The sequence below is a fragment of the Lagenorhynchus albirostris genome, chromosome 19 (genome assembly GCF_949774975.1).
Source record: "Lagenorhynchus albirostris chromosome 19, mLagAlb1.1, whole genome shotgun sequence".
Lineage (NCBI taxonomy): Eukaryota > Metazoa > Chordata > Mammalia > Artiodactyla > Delphinidae > Lagenorhynchus > Lagenorhynchus albirostris.
Genome location: NC_083113.1, coordinates 8,155,098 through 8,177,181, shown reverse-complemented (window position 1 = coordinate 8,177,181; position 22,084 = coordinate 8,155,098). Strand labels below are relative to the sequence as shown.

At 56.9% G+C, this 22,084-nt stretch overlaps 2 protein-coding genes across 5 annotated transcripts; one reads left to right on the top strand and one right to left on the bottom strand.

The window, feature by feature from the left end:
* Positions 1-29: 29 nt before the first annotated feature.
* AKT1S1 (AKT1 substrate 1) lies at positions 30-7,715 on the bottom strand. Of its 2 annotated transcripts, XM_060131511.1 has the most exons (5): positions 7,559-7,715; positions 3,936-4,321; positions 2,765-2,842; positions 2,498-2,667; positions 30-1,086 (listed from the first exon to the last, which is right to left on the bottom strand). In XM_060131511.1, exons 1-5 carry the CDS (start codon positions 7,609-7,611, stop codon positions 943-945), a joined length of 831 nt encoding a protein of 276 aa, XP_059987494.1. In that variant the 5' UTR covers positions 7,612-7,715; the 3' UTR covers positions 30-942. The 2 variants fall into 2 exon arrangements, with proteins under 2 accessions (XP_059987494.1, XP_059987492.1); XM_060131509.1 differs by lacking the exon at positions 7,559-7,715 and having other exon boundaries at positions 3,936-7,531.
* Positions 7,716-8,555: 840 nt separating this feature from the next.
* TBC1D17 (TBC1 domain family member 17) lies at positions 8,556-22,050 on the top strand. 3 transcript variants are annotated; one of them, XM_060131482.1, is made up of 17 exons: positions 8,556-8,696; positions 9,139-9,237; positions 9,444-9,518; positions 14,210-14,333; positions 15,116-15,323; positions 15,794-15,920; positions 16,024-16,182; positions 16,548-16,676; positions 16,753-16,856; positions 17,375-17,469; positions 17,926-18,042; positions 18,137-18,237; positions 18,316-18,415; positions 20,224-20,321; positions 20,488-20,604; positions 21,151-21,237; positions 21,319-22,050. In XM_060131482.1, exons 1-17 carry the CDS (start codon positions 8,676-8,678, stop codon positions 21,529-21,531), a joined length of 1,974 nt encoding a protein of 657 aa, XP_059987465.1. In that variant the 5' UTR covers positions 8,556-8,675; the 3' UTR covers positions 21,532-22,050. The 3 variants fall into 3 exon arrangements, with proteins under 3 accessions (XP_059987465.1, XP_059987466.1, XP_059987467.1); XM_060131483.1 differs by having other exon boundaries at positions 8,557-8,696; positions 15,809-15,920; XM_060131484.1 differs by lacking the exons at positions 8,556-8,696; positions 9,139-9,237 and having other exon boundaries at positions 9,442-9,518; positions 15,004-15,323.
* Positions 22,051-22,084: the final 34 nt, after the last annotated feature.

The following is a 22,084-nucleotide window of genomic DNA, read 5'->3' as shown; positions in this document are numbered from 1 at the left end:
AAATGAATACCCACAACACACCTCAGACGCATTTGTCAGAGGTAAAACTCTTTAATCTCAGAGCGCCCCTCCCAACTCCCGATCCCGACCCCCCACTCTCTCCCCCACACCAGGGCCGGAGAGTGAGGCCCCCTGCCCCCCACCTTGGGTGGACGAGGGCCCTTTAAGGCACCTGTGGGGGTGGGGGGAGAGGGGCGGGAGCTGGTAACGTCCTGGATGCAAGGACGGGTTTGATTGGCAGGCTGTTGTGGGATGGAACCAATGAGAGGGTGTCAGACGCAGGAACAGGATCGGGCCATCCCTGAGGGGGCCAGAGGGACAATTGTCAGGACTTCGGCAAAAGACGACCCCAGCCCCAGTAGTGTAAAGAACGTAAATTTAAGGCCACAGGCCAATCCTGGGCACAAGAAGAGGGTTGGCCACGCCCCCAGAAGTGGAACCAATCAGGCGGGGGAACTCAGGAAGGGTGATGGCTCTCTCGGGAGATTGGTCAAGCCCTTTACAGTGTTCAAGCCAATCAAGTGAAGGAGCTGCCCATTCACCGTGCTGAAGTCGAGGGCCACTACCCAATCCTGGAGCTTGACTGTGCTCTTTCAGGAATGGAGCCAATGCCGTGCGAGCAAAGCCCTTGTTGCTAGGCGGAAAACGACGAAGTTGGCCAACTAGCCACGTCCCGATCGGGGAGCGAGACAATCCCTTAATAGAAAGAATCTGTCGCTGGGCAGAGAGAAAACAGACCCAATCGGGAAACTGCACAGGCATCGCTCATCCGCGCGGGAGCGGTCGTGGGCTGGAAGGGCGGCGGGGGTTGGCAGGGGCTGGTCAATCCTGGTGGCCCGGGAGGCCGGTCCCGGATCTGACTCGGATTGGCAGGCCCCGGGGGCGGGGCAGGGATGTAGTGTGGGGGTGGGGCGGACGCCGGGCCGGGAAGCTCCCTGGACCTCAGTATTTCCGCTTCAGCTTCTGGAAGTCGCTGGTGTTGAGCCGTGGCCGCGGCAGGTCCCCGAAGACCTGAGTGTCCTCGGCCTCCCGCAACACCAGCGCGCGCATGCTCGCCGCGATACGGTCCAGGTCCGGCGAGGAGGGCTGCGGAAACGGCGATACGGCCGGGGTCAGAGCCTACACCCTGGGCTCCAGGTCCTCTCCTAGCACTTTTGCCCCTGCGATGCCTACGGCCAGGAAGGCCCTTCACCCTGTCCTGCTCCATTTAGGGCTCTGCCACCCAACTCAAAACACCACCTCCTCAAAGAGCCTTCCTGCCCCTCTCCTCCCCCCCATTCTCCGCCTCCTATGTGCACACACAAAGGCCTGTCTCACCGCCGTCCTTCCACATAGTGGAAGTGCTGCCTGTCTGCTGACCATCACGGCTGTGTGCACCCAGAGGGTCTCACGTCTAAGGATCCGGGTTCGGGATTCAGTCAGGTTCTAATCAGGCTTCTGCCACCCACTAGCTGTCAACAGGGATTTTACCTCCTTAGGTTTCAGTCTCCCCTCGGAAAAACGGGGCTGATAACAGGCTCTGAGATAATCAGCACAGTGATTGCTAAAGAAGGGTGAACGACCATGTCACCAGCGCTGTAGAGAAAGGAGCCCTCTCACTGTCAGTCTCCACTGAGGAGGGGTCCTGTCATTCTGCCTGCAGCCCCAGCCCTAGCACTACCTCCCTTAAGGCCCCTGTCACCCTGAGCTGGGCCTAACGCCCAGCGGAATGGGAGAGGCCACGAACAGAAGCTGGACCCGGGCCCTCTCAGAGGCCAGCCCAGGACCCAGCACTCAGGCCTCAAAGGTTCAGTTAATTAACTGTTTCCACCAGTGATAAACAAGGACAGCAGCAGCTGATGGACCCTGCTAGTCTGTAAGTGAGGACACTGTAAGGTGTCATAGGGAGGGGGAACCATGGGATGCAAGGCCTCCTCCCTGCAAGTCCATAGCTCTTTTCCAGAAGTAAGCTAGGTTCCAATCCCAGCGCTGCCCCTTACGGGCTGAGTCTCAGGAAGTCATGTGTAATCTCAGTGCCTCGGTTTCCCCTCTGCTTCAGGGAGCTTTAGTGATGGGAGATAAGGACCCACGCAGGCCAGCCCAGGAACTCCATGTGTAGGACAGTGTGGGAGGGAGGAACAGAGGACAAGGGAGGTGGCACAAATTCCAGGAGGGGCCAGGAATATGTGGGGTGAGGGTGGAAGGTGATCTGACCCCTCTGAGCCTCAGTTTCCCAATCTGGAGGGGATACTAAAATACTTGTGCCCTGCGCAGACCACGTATTCTATAAACGGTACTGTTCCTGGAAATTAGAGGCTGCTTTCTCTACAAGGCACTGGGGCACATTACAAGGCTGTGATAGTTAAAACTGCAGCGCTCTAGCCCAAGAGCCAGCCTTATGAGTAGGAGGGGAGGATCAATCCTGAGAAACGTGGCATCCACGTCCGAGGGCTTCCTGGAGGAGAGAGCTCTGAGCCCTTCCTGACACCCTCCTCCCCACCTCCCATTTGCCCCTCACCGGCCCGTTCTCCTCATCAGATGACCGAGCTTCTGTCCTCTTCTCCTTGAAGGCCCAGACGGGCACGGACACGGGCAGGGACTTGGCGTACTGCTGTGTGGGCAGGGCTGAGGCTGGGGGCACTGAGTAGGCTGGGGGCCCAGCGGGGGTCTCCTCGCTCAGGCTGCCATCTGGGAGAGAAGGTGGACTTCAGCCTCTGTCTTCAGCTGCCTTCCTCCCAGCTCCCCACCCCCCTCTCCAGGGATGGGGACAGCCTGTGACACTCACCGTCCGTGCTCTCAGGGTCTGACTCGCAGAAGGGGGGCAGGTCCTGGAGCGTGGTATCCTCATCCATCACAAAGAGTCCTGTGGATGGCATTAGAGGCCCGGACCAGTTGAGTCCCGCTGGACTCCATGCGCTCTAGACTCCGGCCACTGCCACCGCCTCTCCGTTCCCCGCACTGGCCAGGCCCTTGCAAGCCTCGGGGCTTCTGGAATAATTATTCCCTCTGCCACGAACACCTTTCCCCTGGTTATCTGACTGGCCTTCGGCAGAAATAAATCCAGTTTCTCTCTACCTGGTACATCCCCAGGTGAAAGCAACTGGCTGGACGAACATGAAATCTGTAAGATCTGTTTGGGATGAACCGACTCAAAATACAGGCTGAGAGAAATATGAGATGATTATGATCCCTGTTTGACAAACGGGGACCTGGAGGCACAGAGAGATTAACTCACTTGCGCTTAGTCCCAAATCTAGTAAGTGGTGTCACCAGGATTTGAACCCAGGCCACCTGGCTCGAGTCTGTGCCCTTAATCCTATGAGGGTTTCTCCAGCAACAGTGAGGAAGTCAGCCGTTGGTAGTAACAGTAACAAATGAGTAACTACTTATTGAGTCCCCCACCCACCCACTGCCGGAGAACTCCTACTCACTCTTCAAAGCCCTAATGTTACAGCACAGTCTCTGGGAAGCATCCAACCTCCACGTTTCCCCCAATGCAGCCAGTTGCTTCTTCAGCTGTTGCTTGTACCCCTGACTCCTCTTTAACTCCTGTCTTTGCTCTCACAGGCATTAGGCACCCCAGATTTGGAAACAATTCTGTTCTACTCATGCTCCTGGCTCAGGAGGCTCCCTCCCCCGCCATGGCCTCCACAGGGCACTGCTTCATGTCAGGACTCCAATTCCTTGGCCAGACCCAGAGGGTCTAGAGAAAAGACCCCAAGTTGGCTTTCTCTGTGCCCAGCGTCTCCCAGCACAGAGCTGGCTCTCAGACACGATGGAAGGAAACTGAAGCTCAGAGAAGAGAAATGACTTGCTCAAGGTCACAGAGTGAGTCACAGGCAAGCCTGCAGCTTACATGAACATTAGGGCTCAGAGACAGGCCAGCTGTACCCCTCCAGAAAAACCCACTGAGGAGGCAACTTACCAGGAACCCCCCCGGCCCCTGCCCTTCTCACCTCCATTATCGCTGACACCCAGCCGCTCCCCAGAGGTCTCTGTCTCCGTTGGCTCGTCCTCATCCTCCTCATCTTCCTCCCTGTTCAGGGTAGGCCGAGGTGGGCTCCGTGCAGGGCTGGGCGGCTGCGGTGCTGGTGGGGGCATGGGGGGCCGGGCGGTGGCGGCTGCCCGGTGGGCCAGGGCGATGTCGTGGAGGCAGCGGCGGGCAGCCTCGGCCAGGGCCCCTCGACCGTGGGCTGCATAGGCGCAGGGGCCCGGACGGGGGGGCGGGGGGGGCGCAGCCGTCAGCAGCACCAGCTCCGTGCCCGTCCGGGCCCGGAAGCGCTCGGCAGCCCCCACCACGGCCTCCCACAGCTCCTCGGGGCGCCCCGACGCCATCCGCGCCCTGTGGGGCAGAGCACGACACAGTGGGCTGAGGCTTCGCTGACTTCGCCGTCCACACCCAGCCCCGTGTGTCCACCAGTCCCTGGACTCCACCCCCACCTCTCCTCTCCACCGGATCCCAGCTGAGCTCCGCATCTTCCCCCCAGCCCCATCCCTCATCCCCGCAGCCCAGCTCTCTCCTCTTGGCCCTGCCCTGTCCAACATGGAAGCCATCAGCTACACGTGACTAGAGAGCACGTGAGCTGTAACTGATCCAAAGTGAGAGGTGCCACGAGTGTGAAATCCACACGGGGTTTGCAAGACTTAGCACAAAAAGGTAGGATGTAAGATATCTCATGAGCAATCTGAAGTTGATTAAATGTTGAAATGATCACATTTATTTATGCTGACTAAATAAAATATAGGGTGAAAGTGAATTTCATCTGTTTTCTTTCCACTTTTTTAATGTGGCTCATACAAGATTTGAAATTATACAGGTGGCTCAGATCGTATTTCTGATGGACGGTGCCGCCCTGGACCATTGCCCCAGCCTCCAGTCCAGTTGGCACACAGCCCCCCAGGGGGTCCTTCTACCCCTGCAGCTGCCTCTGCTCCTCCCCCGCATCCCCAGGACAAGGTCACAGCCCCTTAGCCCGGCGCTGGAGGGCCTGCCCCCGGCCTCATATCCTTACACGCTCCTTCAGTCAAGGCGGACCCCCTCTACCTGGACCACTTGTCCTCCATGTACTTGTCACTCCTGCACTCACCCGGAGCTCAGGTTGGCCCCTCCCCACCTGTGAGCTCCCACAATGTCTGAGTGACCCCCGTTCTAGCACATATCCCTTTGGGGAGCACTGCCTGGATCCACATCCATTTCCCCAGCCAGTGTGGGCGTCAGATTCATCTGAGACACCAGCCTTGCCCAGCACATGGTAGGTCTCAGAGAGCGGGGGTCGAGCAGAAAATGCGGTGCCAGCTGTCCTCTGCCCACAAAGCTCTCGCACTTCCTACAAGACTGTTCCGGCAGGTCCTCTGGAAGTCTTCCCTGACCCGCAGTAGGGATCAGATGCCTTCCCTAGACCCACAATGCCCTGGGCTACCTCCACTATAGCTCATGTCACACGAGCTTGTGACAGCTGTACCTCTGGCTGCCTCCTCCATCAGAATATGAGCAACCCGAGGTCAGTGATCTGCGGCCCCAGGACAGGTCAGCCCTAAGCAGACAATCTGCTTGGATGCATCTCCTTACAAGGTGAAAGGAACAAGGGACAAGGGGCCTGGCTTCCTGCCCTGACTGCTGTGTGACCTTGCACCAGTGAATGGCCTTCTGTGTGCCTGTCTTCTCCCTGTAAACCAGTGGTTGAGCTGGGCCTGCTGGGCCGCTGAGGAGCCTCCGCAGAGAGGCAGCAAGCTCCCCGTCACTGCAGGGATTCAAGCAGGGCTGTGATCTAGCCCTCTAGGGTCACAGAAGTTTGATTTCGATTCGCAGGCCCTTTGTGACTCAAGATCATAGAAGCCAGTGTTTCCTAAGCACCTACTCTGTGCAGGGGCTCTGCACCTGTCATCTCCCCTCCTACCTGACCCACAAAGGTGGGAGCTGTTACCTTACATATGAGACAGTTGAAGCTCACCAAGTACAAAGCCCTTGCAGTGAGGCACAACCAGTACCAGTCCTGACAGACCCTGAAGCAGGTTTATACCACACCTCCCACAGGCTAGGCAGGGACCTGAGGGTGTCATCAACAATCTCATTCCACCCTCCCATCACCCCTGTGAGGGAGGAGCTATGATCACCCCACTTTACAGTTGCAAATGGAGGCCTGGGGAGATTCAGTATCTTGCCCGGGGTCATTTAGCTAGAGAGATGGACAGCTGGGACCTGGATCTGGCAACCTGCTCTTAATCCCAAATGCCATCCTGCCTACCTTATGGGGAAAGATTTATGATCTCCTAGTCCAGATGGGAAAAGTGAGGCTCAGAGAGCTTAAGGCACTGACCAGAAGGCACACAGCTAGAAAGGGCAGAAGTGGGTGAGACTGCTGTCTGCCTGACTCCAAAAGCCAACAGAACTGGGAGCTGCACAGGGTCTCACAGCCACTCCTTGGGTCAGCCCCATCTGATGGAGGAAACTGAGGCTCAGGGCAGGGAAATGACTGGTCCAATGTCACAAAGCCTTGTAGTGCTAGGCCAGGGGGCTCTCACTCCCTTGGGACACCAAGATTCAACTCCTTTCTTAGACAACATCTCTAAGAGTAGATCAAACTCCTATAGCTTAGAATAGCTGAAAAGAGTGAAGTGGGAGTGAGTGGGTCATGAGGGTCCCACACACCTCAAAGAGGAGAAGGGTGACTCACGCAGCTCTCTCTGCCAAGGCTTGGGAGCTCTCTGGCGTCGGTTACCCAACAGGAGAGTTGCCAGGACCAACAGGAGAGTAGCCAAGCCAAGTACCCCACAGGAGAGTCTCCCACTCCTTCAGCTTCCGGAGGAAGTTCTGTATCTTCCAAGGAGCTTAGAGATGGAAGATCCTCCCTCCCCCCAAATGGAGGTGTTTAAGATTAGGGAGAGAGGGAGGTAAGACCTGTCCTCCACAGGAGGAGGAAGGGACAGATAAGGTGATTGACCTTTTAGGATGAGGTGAGGAGATGAAGTGAGGAAAGTGACTCCAGGAAGAGATGAGGAAAGAGGAAAAGCCCCCCAAGGAATGAGGGATGCTAGCGAAGTCCCCTCCCACCACCTGTCAAACTGGAAGTAAACCCCTCCCCCGCCCCAAGGTGGGAGGAACTCGAGGATGCACCCAGTGGCCGGGGGCAGGTGAATGTCCGGGGTCTTTCTCTACCGCTCAGAATCCCCATTTCGCCAGGGGGTCCAGGGAAAGACCCACTTCTCTAGGAAGAAAACAGGAAAGCCCGCCCAGGTGGGGGCCAGGACCGGAAGTCCCGCCTTTGGACGGGTGAGGGGCGCCCCGAAGCCCCACCGAGTAACCCCCCGACCCTGTGGACATGGTCCACGGCCAAAGTAAAGATCCTAGTGGGTCTAGAGACCGGAGGATAAGGCTGTCTAAGCGTTGCCTCGGGTCAGACACGACGGTTCCCGCGGGCGACACCTTTCCAGCGCTCAGCGTAGGGTCACTGGGCGATTTCTGCCCTCTGACCTACGCTGGCTATACTCCTCCCGCGAGCGGCTCGCCCTCCCAGCACCCCTCTCCTCCGGACGGCCAAATTCTCCCCACACCGCGGTTCACAACGCCGCCTCCACTCACGTGCCCGTAGCCAGCATGGCCGGCCCGGCACCGTCGCCGCCCTCAAAAGACATGGCGGTGCCTTGCGTCACTTCCGCATGGTTGGCCCGCCTCCACTCTGCACACTCCGCCTCCCTTATCTCGGCTGCCCGAGACCAACATAGCGGCCACGGGGGCTTCGCCGGATCACAGTGGAGCAATGGCGACGGCAGGGTGCCCATAAGAAAGATGGTGAAAAAAAAGCTTCAGCTTGCTCGGAAACATTTCCCCAAGAAATATGGGGAAAATGCACACGCACACTCAGGACCACAGTATACTAATGCAAACGACCTAACGTCCCTCCCCCATAATAACCTCTTCCACAGAAGTGGTGGAAAGCAGGGCCCGTTAATGACATGGCAACCAGCCTGGCATCATTTGCCCATAATGTATATATGGGCTCTCTCTCCAACCTAGCCCCCTCAGCACCGAGGCTGGCAAAGATCCAACATGGCATCCTTTCTTGCTTCGGTTTGCCCAGCTTCAATATGGCGGCTCAGAACGCTTTCTCTCGACGGTGACTCAGGAATTCGTCTGGGACCGCTTCGTCCCCGGGGATACTGACGGCTTCATCCCGTTAACCCGAGTCCTTCGGGGCCTCGTGTGATGTACAGCTCCTCTCACCTTTTTCTTTAACCGTTTCTCTCTTCTAGGACCTTGCTTTCGCGCCCCGCAGAGAGATGGGACTGCCCCGCATTAACATGGCCGCAGCTGACCGGCCTTGCCCGTGCCCTCGAGCAAAATGGCATCTCTTTGGCTTCGATGCCAGTACACAATATGGAGAAAGGAGTAGGCCTTTCCAAGCCAGTTTGAGCGAGGGGGTGGAGCTCTTGGACCCGCCCCCTTGTTTACTTCTACGTTAGGACTGTTTTGCTGCGCCTGCGCACTGGCCGCTCCACCTTTAGCGTGTGAGGTGACTTGATACCTCGTGGTTCAAGTTTAACCACCCCATTCTGAAAAATGGTTACACCCATTCTTATTCTAGAACAGATGGGGACGCCACCACTGTCTGGGCTTGAGGGGAGTCTCCTATCCGGATGTGACAGCACGCTGACCCGGAAAAGGAGGGAGCCGGGGCAGTGAGGTCTCGGCCGCGGCTATGGAGGGCGCCGGTTACAGGGTAAGCACTGAAGACCCGTTCTTTCGCTTCCGTCTATGCGAAACGCCGCCCTCCGGTGGTCTGCTTCTTTCTCAGGACTTGCAGGGACTCTGGGAGCCCAGCACCTCCTTAACAAGCACACCATTCCCTTAATAAACACGCTGTCACCCTTCCTTCCACTGCCCTAGGGAGACCCATATCGTTTAGCCCCGCCCCCTGCGGCTCACCCAGTTTGGAATGCACTCCCCCTTTCTCCCCTCCCCATCCTCCGGAGTGCCAGAGAAGCCTGGCGCTATACGGGCTTCACTCCGGGCCCCATTCTCTAGGTAAATGTACCCTGGGCCCCGCCCCCAAGGTGAATAGCTCTTCCCCCGGGTCTGCTCCCATTGGCTCTCTTTTGAGCCCCGCCCCCTGAGTGTCTTCCCACGCTTGGGCCCCGCCCCTCAATGGTTCCCGTTCCTAGGTGGTATTTGAGAAAGGAGGCGTGTACCTGCACACCAGTGCCAAGAAGCACCAAGACCCCGACTCCCTCATCGCCGGCGTCATCCGTGTTGTGGAGAAGGTAGGCCGGGAGAGAGCAGGGCTCGGGCAGGCCTAGAGCGGGAGGGAGGCGGCGTCTGTAGGAGTATAGTGTGGAGGTCAGCAATGGGAGGTTAAGAAGGAGAGGTGGCTTTCTAAGGCTGAGGGTCCAGAACTGGGAGGAAGTTTGGAAATATGGTTTGGGGAGTTTGGAGGGAAGCACTCCCAACCCCTCCTTTTTTCCCTCAGGACAATGACGTCCTCCTGCACTGGGCTCCTGTAGAGGAGGCTGGAGATTCCACCCAAATCTTCTTCTCCAAGAAGGTAGGCTTTGCTTCCCCTTTCTCCACTTACTTTTTTTCTAGGTCGGGGCAGTGGAAAGCATTTGAAGGACTTGAATACAATTACAGACCTACCCTAGGAGCATGTGTGGTCCTGGTTGGGACCTAAGTTCTCTCTGTCACTCACTTTTGTCTCCTCTGTGAAATGGGGCTGAAGATGCCCATTCATGGAAAGAAAGTAGACACTATGAGATTTGTGGCCATGGGGGTAGCTGCCTGCCTCCTCACCCCCTTTGCTTCTTGGGAGAGCTCTGCCAGGGTGCAAGAGGACAACTCAGCCTGTGGATTCAGGTTCCACGGGCTCTCAGCCCATAAGGACTTGACAGAGTGTGGCATTTTTTCTTGGGCAGTCTTGCCATCGTGTCCAGAGAGGGAACAAGACCTGACAGAGGCTACTCATCCACTTCGCCAGGATTCCTTCCTTCCCCGGGTACAACACCTCGCCCTTCTCATTTCCAGATGTCTCCTTGTCAGGCCCTTGTGCTGGATGGTGCTGGGACCCAGAGATGAATCCAACCCAGACACTGCCTAAGTCCTCCCTCACCCCTCATTCTGTTTTTGAGAAATTGAGGCACGATGAGAGGAAACCTCATCCTCTCATCCTCTCCTGAGGTCAGAAAAGCTAGGAAGTATTGGAACTTGGATTTGAACCCACACATACTGACTCCAGAGCACGTCTCCTTCTGGGGAGCAGACATTTGGGCTAGGACTCTAGAGATGAGAAGCAGGCAAGAATATATTTCAGCGGGGACTTCTCTGGTGGTCTAGTGGTTAAGACTCTGCGCTTCTACTGCATGGTGCATGGGTTCAATCCCTGGTTGGGGAACTGAGATCCCACATGCCACACAGCACGGCCAAAAAAAACCCCCAAAAAACAATATATTTCAGGGACAGGAGGAAGAAGGGTGTTTCAGGGCAGAACGGAACGTGGGATATCTCTGTAGAGGGTTTTGCTGGAAAGATAGTTGGGCCTGAAATGCCAGGCTGAGAAGCTTGGACCCTGTCCTGGGGGCCAAGGTTAGCCTTGGGAGGGGAAAGGTATGGGTATGGAAAGCCCCATCTGTGGGATCATGTGGGAGATGGATGGAAGGACCAAATGGAGGGAGATTGGGGGCTGGGAGGTCGGGGAGGAGGCCAGTGTGACGGGCCAGGAAGAGAGGATGAAGCCTCAGCTGGGGCCATGGGGTTTCAAATGGAGATTCCAGAGCCTCCCCTATGGAAGTTGAAGTAGCAGCAACCAGGATTTTGCATTTTCACCAACCTCACAGGCAGTCTGAGTGCCTTTCTTAAGAATATTGCTGTCCTCTTTGGCGCTCTTATTTTCAAATAACAGAAACCCACTGAGACAGGCATCGATGGGAAGGACACATATAAATTCAGGATACATTCAGCTCCAAGGAACACAAAACTGAGCTGACAACACAGTGAGCAAACAAGTTTGTTTCTTTCACCTCACAAGACTCCAAATGGTATGAGGCTGCTGTCCTTGGCTAGTGACATCAAGGCTTGGATTGCTGAGAACCTACTGTGCTTGCTCTAGTGGTGTTTAAATGACCACTTCAGCTGCAGCCATTGCATCTGCCTTTTAAGGCAGGAAAAAGGGGCCAGCAGGGTACCAATCATATCTGTCCTTTTTATCAGTAAAAACAAGAGGTTTTCCAGAAAGCTTTGCATCAGTTAGGAGTTGCACTTGGTTGTATGTAATAGAAACAGGAATACCAGCGACCTAAACAAGATAACAGCTCATTTCTCTCTTTTTACAAAGCCCAGAAGTCAGCAGTATAGGTTCATATGTTATCAATGACTCAGCTTCCTGCCAACATTGCTCTGTAATCCTCAACATGTGGCATCTGTTCTTAAGGCTGCCTTCTGGTCCAGAAGGGCTGCTGGAGCTCCAGCCTTTTTAACTGTTTTTGTTCACTCTACATGTGTATCTCAGGTTGGCAAAAGAGCTCTGCTCATCATGATTACTCAAGGAAGCATGCTGCTAGAGCAGCCAGCATCTTAAAGGTCTCATTCCTTGTGGCAGAGGGAAAGAGATCTCTAGAAGTTTTTCCCTGGCAGTTAAACAGTCCATCTTGGAAGTGATATATCCCAGCCGTTTGGCCAGAACGAGTTGCATGTCTCCACTCAGCCAGTAGAGTTCAATGAGCTGTAATCCTACTGTATGCCCGAGGGGTGGAGAGCTGCAAACATTTGACAGACAACACACTAATTATCATTATTTTGTGTAAACACTGGCAAAATTATCAAATTCTTCATGTCACAGAACAGAGAGGGCACAGACGGCTTTGCCAGGGGCTGGTTTGGCAGCTTGTGGACAGGTGTCCTTGCCATTCCTTGGTCTTCTTTTCATGGCCCTGGTTGGCTGCCACAGTTCCAAACACCATGTCCTCCCTTAACAGCACATAGAGGCTAACCTGAATAGGGTGTTCACTCCTGTAGGTGCCTTTTTATCAGGAATTCCCTTCTTCAGACTCCCCGCGGATGTACCCTCAGCTTCCACTGGCCAGAGTTGGGTCCCTAGGCCATTCAGAAATGCAGGGAAGGCTGGGAAAGTGGATATTGGGATATTTCAGCTTCTGTTGTGGGAGTGGCTTGTCAGTCTGGAATATCCAGCAGATACCCCACAGTCTGAGTCCTTCTAATCATGCAAGGTTTTATTGCAAGACCCACAAAACACTCCAGTTACTTTAAGCAGCAAGGGGTTAAATGCAGAGACGTGGAGGCTTACAGAATTTTTACAGAAGCTAGAGGAATAGGACTGACACTGCAGAACTGACCTGCCAGGGGAGCTGCGATCCAGTGAGGGCAGGGCTGTAGGGAATGGGACTGTCATTGGAGTTGTCAAGTTCGAGAATACTACCATCAGAGCTGCTAATCGGCCCCACTGCTGCCCCAGTTACCGCTCTGTGTGCAGGAAGATGAAGACAGAGATAAGACTCCTCCTTTTTCCTTGTCAGCCAAACACCAGCCAGAGTGGCAGGAAGTTGCCCTTATCCAATTTCCACTTTGTAGATCTGAGTGCATCTGATTGGTAGGCTCTTGTGCCTGGAACGCAACTTCAGGGGAGCCTGGGAAATGTTTTACCTTTCTAGCCTTTCCCATAGAGGAAGAAGACACACGAGCTGTGAATTCTCTCACAGTTGCTGCAGTCCTCACACATTTTGTCCCCTCCCTGCCCTCCTCCACGGCTCATGGCCAGCGTCATCGGCTTTTACTGCACTCTGACCCTCAGCATGGCCCTGCTCTGCCCGGTTTCCCTGAATCTGCCCAACAGGCCCCTGAGCTCATGTCAATAAAAGCAGCCACCAGCTGGCCCCATGCTGGGCACTTCATGTTATTTTCATAACAAAATACGAGCCACCTATTTTTTTCTTTTATTCAGATAGAATTCACTTACCATCAGACTCAAAAAAATTCAAGCTTTATGAAAACTTAAAATTGTCAAAGTGCATAATTCAGTGGTTTTTAGTATTCACACACATTTGCAACCATCACCACCGTGTAATTCCGGAACATTTCATCATCCCCGAAAGAAACCCTGTACCTGTACTCCCCTCCTCCAGCTCCTGGCAACCTGCTTTCTGTCTCTATAAATTTGCCTTTTCTGGATATTTCATATAAATGGAATCATACTCTATGTGGTTTTTCATGACTGGCTTCTTTTATTTAGGTTGCTTTCAAGGTTCATCCATATTGTAGCATCTATCGGAACGTCCTTCCTTTTTATTGCTGAATAAAATTCTATCGTATGGATCTACCCATTTTGTTAATTCATCAGTTCGATGGACAGTGGGTTGTTTCCACTTCTTGGCAGTCACGAATATGCTGCTGTGAACGTTCACGTGTAGGTCTTTGTGTGGGTGTTCATGTTTATTTCTCTGGGGTGTATACCTAGGAGCGGAATTGCTGGGTCATATGGTAATTCCACATTTAACCTTTTGAGGACCTGCCAGACTGTTTTCTTCAGTGGCTGCACCATCTTACAATCCTACCAGCAGTGTAAGAGGTTCCAGTGTCTCCACATTCTCACCAACACTTGCTATTGCCTGTCTCTTTTTATTCTAGCCATTCTAGTGGGTGTGAAGTCATATCTGATTGTGGTCCTGATTTGAGTTACTCTAGTAACTCCTACCTACTTATTTTAAGCACAGCGACCTCTGGCAGTCTGACTGCAAAGCACCCCAACCCCTGCCTAGCTGTCTGCTTTTTTTTTTTTTTTTTTTTTGGTGGTATGCGGGCCTCTCACTGTTGTGGCCTCTCCTGTTGCGGAGCACAGGCTCTGGACGCGCAGGCTCATCGGCCATGGCTCACGGGCCCAGCCGGGCCCAGCCGCTCCGCGGCATGTGGGATCTTCCTGGACCGGGGCACGAACCTGCGTCCCCTGCATCAGCAGGCGGACTCCCAACCACTGCGCCACCAGGGAAGCCCTAGCTGTCTGCTTTTTATGTGGGGGTGCTTTGGTTAGAGCCATCATGAGACTTGGCTTCAAATCCTGGCCCATTCCCTGGCCGCACTGGGTGACCGACCCTGAGAGCAAGCGCTGTGCCCTCTTTGTGCCTCAGTTTCCCTCTTTGTTCAATGGGGCTACCTCCCAGGATGGCCTCGAGGCTCAGATCTGGAAACTCTGAATCCACAGTCCCTCAGTCTCTTTTCCTGTCTTCCCCCAAGGACACCAGTGGGGGAGACTCCTGCACCTCTGAGGAGGAACCAACCTTTGACCCCGGCTATGAACCCGACTGGGCCGTCATCAGCACCGTGCGGCCACGGCACCGCCACTCAGAGCCCACGAGAGGTAGACTAAACTGTTGCCCCTGGGTGGGGGCAGGCGGAGACACGACTTACCCTCAGTGGTCATGGCTCCATGGGCTGTGCTGCCCACAGTCAAGATGGCCACCCACAGTGGCCTCCAGCCCCAGGTGAGTGGGTGGGGGGTGCAGGGCAGTCCCCAGCCCAGGTCCAGCGTGGCCGGTGTCTCTGAGGTTTGCAGCCTTGCTCATCAGGCCGGGCTTCCTGATTGGCTGTGGGCACCTCCACGTAAGTCCTGCCCATGGAATTTTCCAGGCTGTGGCAGTGACAGTTGCAGGGTGACAGGGTAATTCGGGCCATCCTGGAGTCACACAGGGTGCTGGGGGCACCAGAGGAGGTATCTAACCCCGTAGGGGGCAGAGGAGTCTTCCAGGAACGGGTGGTGCCACAGCCTAGCTCTGAAGGATGCTTGAGAGTTTTCTCTCCGCACAGAGAGAGCAGCGGGGGCAAGGCCAGAGGTGTGGGGCACTGGGTGTGTTTAGGAAACCACAGCCTTTTTGCTGTGGCTTGAGAGGGGTCTAGAGTGAAGAGAGGGTTGGAGGTGAGACAGGCAGGGTTGGGGGGGGCAGGGGACAGACGTGGGGAGCCTGGGGAGATTTGGGGGCAGGCACGCATCCCCCAGGCTCCCCTCCAGTTTTACTGGGTTCCTTTCCCAGAGGGCCTGGGGCTGGCTCGCAGTGGGCTCTCAGGAGATGCCTGAGCCGCCTCTGGCTCCACACGCCCCTGCCTCCCGACCCCCACCTGCTCCCGACGCTGCTGTCCCCCTAGGTGCAGAGCCCAGCTCCCCCCGGGGCTCCTGGGCCTTCTCCGTGAGTCTGGGGGAGCTCAAGTCCATCCGCCGTTCCAAGCCGGGCCTCAGCTGGGCATACCTGGTTCTGGTCACGCAGGCCGGAGGCTCCCTGCCTGCCCTGCACTTCCACCGCGGGGGCACCCGCACCCTGCTCCGTGTCCTCAGCCGTTACCTGCTGTTGGCCAGGTGAGCCTTGTCCCAGGCCCCACCCCTCCAGGGATGCAGCCTGACTCCCTCAGGGCTGTGAAAGTAATACAACCCAGACTGATTTAAAGGCAGGAAAAAGAGACTTGAGCGGCCCGTGTAACTGCAACATCAAAGGGCAGCTTGACATCAGGCGGGACCCGGGTCCCAGAGTGCAGAAAGAGTTGCTCTTTTTCTTTCTGAGTTTGCTGTCATTCTCTGGGGGCCCCGGTGGGTAGAAAGCACCTCTTTCCCACATTCCAGCAGCATCTTGGGGCTGCTTCTCGTTGGCCTATCCCTGAGTCAGTCACCCTGGCCAGGGAGGTGGAAGGCCCTCGTTGACCTGCCCTGGGGCCTGTGCCATCCCTGGGGTCCAGCTGGGGTCTCAGGCCTGAGATGAGGGATTCCCCATGGGCACTCGGGACACTGAGAAAAAAAGGAAAAAGCGGGCACGCTGCCTGTGTGTCACCCAGATGCCCTGCCCGCAGCTCCCCGCAGGACTCCCGCCTCTACCTGGTCTTCCCCCATGACTCCTCGGCCCTCTCCAACTCCTTCCACCACCTCCAGCTGTTTGACCAGGACAGCTCCAACGTGGTGTCTGTGAGTCCCCAGCGCCAGGCTGGCCGGTGTGGGCAGGGAAGGGCGGGCCGTGAAGGCCAGGCAGGGAGGGTGGACGGTGACCGCCCCTCGGCCCTGTCCCCAGCGCTTCTTCCAGGACCCCTACTCCACCACCTTCAGCAGCTTCTCCCGTGTGACCAACTTCTTCCGGGGAGCCCTGCAGCCGCACCAGGAGGGGGCCTCCCCTGACCTGCCTCCAGCCCCCGATGACGAACCCGAGCCCGGGTTTGAGGTCATTTCCTGTGTGAGTATCAGGGTGGACGCTGCTGCTCTTTGGCGGTCACCGTGGGCATGGGACTGCATTTCCCTGGGCCTCTGTTTCCCCAGTGAGATGGGGATGATAGCAGCGCCGCCCTCATCGGGTTTCATGAGTGACTTGCTGGAAGGTGCTTGTAGCCTGTGCACCTGGTGCCTACTATTACTGGGGGGGCTTTCCTGACTTGGGGGGTGACTTTTTCACTGACCCAGCCAAGGAGATGCTTCCTGCCCCAGACGTTCTGTCCGTCCGTGCAACTTAGAAGGGCTCTGAGCTGACTCGGAGTGGCCCACGGTGGGCTGGGGAACGCTGTTGGGCCGAGGCCCCGGGCTCACTCGTCCTGTGTCCCCCAGGTGGAGCTAGGGCCGAGGCCGGCTGTGGAGCGGGCGCCTCCGGTCACGGAGGAGGAGTGGGCCCGCCGCATGGGCCCCGAGGGCCGCCTGCAGCAGGTCCCTGAGCTGAAAGCCCGCATCTTCTCAGGGGTGAGAAGCCGAGTGGGTGGGCAGGGTCGGCGGGCAGCCAAGGGGAGGCCCGTCTGAGCTGCCTTCTGCCCTCCAGGGTCTGAGCCCCAGCCTGCGACGCGAGGCCTGGAAGTTCCTCCTCGGGTACCTGAGCTGGGAGGGCTCAGCCGAGGAGCACAAGGCCCACGTGCGCAAGAAAACGTGAGTGAGACGCCGTGGCTCCTGCCCTGCTGCGCTGCAGCCTCTGGCCTCCTGAGTCGACTGGAGGTTTTTGATCAACAGCATATCCCAGTGGGCGGCCTGGCACCGGCGCGCTACGCGTGCACAGACAGGCCGTCGACCTGAGCACAGCGGGGACAGAGGCAGTGGGCCAGGCCCTGCCCCTGTAGGGCCCAGAGCCCATCCCCGATGCCGTTTTCATTCTGGCGCCGTGCCGTTTCAGTGGTCACCGCTTTGCAGCGGGCTTCCTAACCCCATGGGGCCACCTCTCGTCGTTCCTGTATATCTTGTGCCTCTGCCGTGTGTCCCGGTCCTGCCCCTGCTGCTCTCTGTCCAATGGGGGTGACAGACGTTGAACAACAACAAAAAAACCCCCCAAGGGTGTTGTGTGTCATGAGAGATGTGGGGAAGGGGAAGCACAGGGGCGGTGAGCTAGGCTGAGCCCTGTAGGATGAGGCGGCGGGGGGTGTCCCTACATCTCACTCCTCCGCTCCCCTCAGGGACGAGTATTTCCGAATGAAGCTGCAGTGGAAATCTGTGAGCCCGGAGCAGGAGCGGAGGAACTCACTGCTGCACGGATACCGCAGCCTCATTGGTTGGTGGGGGGCAAGGGTGGGATGGTGAGACCAGAAACAGCTGGGAGGGGCCCGAGGGAGCCCCCTGTCTCCCTAAGAGCAGGAGCAAGGCCATCTGTAGGGATGGAGGGGAGTGAGACGGGTGTGAGCAGGGGTGAGTGGCCCTGGGGTCGGGGATGGGGGAGCACGGGAGGGGAGCCAGGCTCCGTGGGTTCAAATCTACCACCTACTCACTGTGAGATCTTGGCAAGTGATCCTACCTCCCTGGGCCGCAGTCTCCCCATCTGTTGATGGTTTAGTAACTGTCAGCTGCTGGGAGGGTGTGGCGAGCTGGTGAGCGTGAAGCACAGTACCTCACGTGAGAGCGTTCAAGATGGTCTCTGGATGACCCACACCTGCCTAGGTGTGCCGGCGGCCGGCCGGCAGGGACAGGGCTCACCTTTCACGCCTTTGCGCTTTGCCCCCTGTCCCCACAGAGAGAGATGTGAGCCGCACCGATAGGAACAACAAGTTCTACGAGGGCCCCGAGAACCCGGGGCTGGGCCTGCTGAACGACATCCTCCTTACCTACTGCATGTACCACTTTGACCTCGGTGCGGCACAGCCCGGGGGCAGTTGCTGGGGGCTGGCCTTGCAGGGGGAGCGCGCTGCAGGCCTCGGCTGGGCCCTGACCCCATGTCCCCACAGGCTACGTCCAGGGCATGAGTGACCTTCTCTCCCCGATCCTCTACGTCACTCAGAACGAGGTGGATGCCTTCTGGTGTTTCTGTGGCTTCATGGAGCTCGTGGTGAGGCTCGGCAGGGCTGGGAGACAGGCCCCCTCAAAAGCTGGGGTCTGGCTCCTCACGTGGCCCTCCCTCTCACAGCATGGGAACTTTGAGGAGAGTCAGGAGACGATGAAGCGGCAACTCGGGCAACTCCTGCTCCTCTTGAGGGTGCTGGACCCTCCGCTCTGCGACTTCCTGGGTACGTGTCTTGGCGGGTAGGCAGGGGATGATGGTGGGCCCACACACCTTGCTGCAGAGTCTCTGGGAGTGGCCACAGACAATGTCCAGGATGTTTGGACGTGGTGCAAGCAAGAGAAACATCCCCACAGAACCCAGAATTGATATGTAAAAGCAGGACTGTGGTTTGGAGCAAAACCTCAACGAATGCAGACGTGGGCCCCCTACCCCTGCCAAACGCGCCCCCGCTGCCTGCTGAGGTGGCTCCTTCGTGTGCTGTCAGGCTTTTCAGACGAAGGACCTGGGCGCAGCTCCTCACACTCCTCATCTCCAACCAGCTCTCATCTCCAGTCACCCCTGAGCCTGGGATTGGAAACTGGTTCTCTGGGCTGCTGGGGCGGGGACTGCTGCATTTCGGCTTTTAAATTTGACTGCATTGCTTGTTCAATATAAAAAATGCAGGGAATTGACGTAAAGAAAAGAAAGTTAAAGTTGCTGTTGCTCGTACTATTTTTTTGAATGCAGATGATGATAAGCTAATTTATTTATTTTTTAATTTTTGGCTGTGTTGGGTCTTCGTTGCTGTGCGCGGGCTTTCTCTAGTTGTGGCGAATGGGGGCTACTCTTTTTTTTTCAACAGTTTTTTTTAAATTAATTGATTTATTTTTTGGCTGTGTTGGGTCTTCGTTTCTGTGCGAGAGCTTTCTGTAGTTGCGGCAAGCGGGGGCCACTCATCGCGGTGCGCAGCCTCTCACTGTCGCGGCCTCTCTTGTTGCGGAGCCCAGGCTCCAGACGCGCAGGCTCAGTAGCTGTGGCTCACGGGTACAGTTGCTCCGCGGCATGTGGGATCTTCCCAGACCAGGGCTCGAACCTGTGTCCCCTGCACTGGCAGGCAGATTCTCAACCACTGCGCCACCAGGGAAGCCCCTGGGGGCTACTCTTCATTGTGGTGCACGGGCTTCTCATTGCGGTGGCTTCTCTTGTTGCAGAGCACGGGCTCTAGGTGCGTGGGCTTCAGTAGTTGTGGCACGCAGGCTCAGTAGTTGTGGCATGTGGGTTCTAGAGTGCAGGCTCAGTAGTTGTGGCGCATGGGCTTAGTTGTTCCGCGGCATGTGGGATCTTTCTGGACCAGGGCTCGAACCCGTGTCCCCTGGCATGTCGCCTGCATTGGCAGGCAGGTTCCCAACCACTGAGCCACCAGGGAAGCCCTACATTATCAGTCTTATCGACTACATGGTGTTCTGTCCATCTTAATGATGTATAAAAATAGATTTAACCTGACCTACTGGACTCTTAGGTTATTTGTAGCTTTTCACCGTGATGAATCTATATTCGTGGGTTATTTTTTTAGGTTAAATTCCAAGAAGTGATATTGTATCCAGTGAAGTACACATTTTTACATCTTTTGAAACATTTGTCTTCATCACTGCTTTCCCAGAAAGTTCTACCAGCTTACGTTTTTGCTATCAGTGTACACGAGGGCCAGTTTCCTCACACCTCCCCCAGCTTTGGATGTTGAATAGATTTTTTCCCTGAGTGGACTGGTCTTACTGCCTCCCTTCCACATGAGAGCGGAGACCACGGGGCTAGCTCACCTCATCTGGAGCCCGGAAGGCAGGATGGGAAGGTTCCTGCTGGCGCTGAGCGTCCCTGTCCCCGCTCTGAAGCTGTCCCTCCACTTGCGTAGACTCGTGCGGGTTCTTACAGCCAGGGTGACTTCTTAGAGTCCAGTCCGACCACCGGGCGCCCTGTGAATTAGAGCAGGATTGGAGTTGATTTTGAGCTTGCTCTCAGCTGAGTGCCGTCTCTCCCACCGCTGTCCTCCCCTAGACTCCCAGGACTCTGGCTCTCTCTGCTTCTGCTTCCGGTGGCTGCTCATCTGGTTCAAGAGGGAATTCCCCTTCCCGGATGTCCTTCGGCTGTGGGAGGTGAGCCAGCCAGTTGGGGTGGGAGGGCCGAGAAGGAGAAATGGATTGGCTGTACTGCCAGTGGATGGGGCAGGGAGGTTGGTGGGAGGTGGGCAGGGCGTGGGGCAGACCTGGGTGGGACCTGAGGCAGAGGCTTTGCAGTGACCCCTCCCCTGGGCACTGCTAGGTGCTGTGGACGGGGCTCCCTGGCCCCAATCTGCACCTGCTGGTGGCCTGCGCCATCCTGGACATGGAGCGGGACACCCTCATGCTTTCAGGCTTCGGGTCCAATGAGATCCTCAAGGTGAGACCGTGGCTCCCTCCCAGTCCCCTCCCTCCCCCTGCCCATCCTGACCTGTGTGGAGAAGACACATCATCTGGGTGTGAACTCCGTGGAGGCTGGCCCTGCCCCTGTGCCACAGTACCTTTCGGTAGTAGGTACTCAAAATAGGATTGTGGAAAGTACGATTGGCTAAGGCTGTGAGCACGGTGGCCAGGAGACGGGGTCTGTCTGTCTCCTACCCCATTATCCCTGGCTCCCTGCAGTGTCCTCACAGAGCATGTGGCCCATGCATGAGTGGGCCACCTGCCCCTGCCCCAGTGCATTAACGTGGGGCGGGGCCGTGGCGGTGGGGCTCGGTGCCCTTTTCCTTCCCTGAATGCTGCACCTGGCAAGCAGCCGGAGAGAACATGACCTCTCCTGATCCCCCAGCTCCACTGTGAGCCCCAAGAGGGCCAGCCCGGTCTGTCTTCCCTCAGTTGTACCCCAGCACGAGGCACAGAGTAGGTGCTGGGGCGGTGGTGGCTGGGTGCTTGCAGGCAGGCAGGCCTGACCCACCCCCGCCCGCAGCACATCAACGAGCTGACCATGAAGCTGAGCGTGGAGGACGTGCTGACGCGGGCCGAGGCCCTCTACCGGCAGCTGACCGCCTGCCGGGTGAGTCCCTGACCCCTCCCGATAGCCCCCCAACCCCCAGCAAACCTCTGACTTCTCGCTCCCTATCCGCCAACCCGCCAGGAGCTGCCCCACAACGTGCAGGAGATCCTAGGCCTGGCGCCCCCCGCAGAGCCCCAGAGCCCATCGCCACCTGCCTCCCCACTGCCGCTGTCGCCCACCCGCGCCCCACCGGCTCCGCCGCCCCCCGTGGACACAGTCCCGCAGCCTGACAGCAGCCTGGAAATCCTGCCGGAGGAGGAGGAGGAGGAGGAGGAGGAATGTGTGGACTCTTAACCGTGCTGGGCGAGGCGGCCTGCTCAGCACCAGACACTTTATCCAGCTCCCCCCCACGACCCCGCCCCTCCTGGAGGCTGGGGAGGGGAGGCGCAAAGAGGGGCGGGGCTCTCCACCAGGCCTCCCTTCTCTTAGCTGGTTTCTTGAAACTGACACTTTCCTATCTGGTTGGCCTCGAGTAGGTGGAGCGGGGAGGCCACCACACCGGCTTGGCTCTGGATCGAGAGGGGGTGGTGACTCGTGGTCTCCTCTGACCACTCTGCAGAGTCGATGTCTGACCACTGTGACCCTGACCCGGCCAGTGAGGCCTAAGACGAGGCCCCTTGCGGGTGAGTGGTGGCGGTTTGTGGAGGCAGGGCTCCCTTACCTGCTTGAGTCTGGGGCTTTTGGAGGAGTGAGGATGGGGTGCAGGGGCACATCCCGGACATAACCGAGATGGAAGGGCCTGCGGGGCTGCTCCCTCTGGGGCTCTACTTACCAGCTTCTTGTTATGAGAAAAATAAACTCGTGTTTAACCCAGTGTCGGCTGGGCTTTTTGTTACTTGCTTAAGGT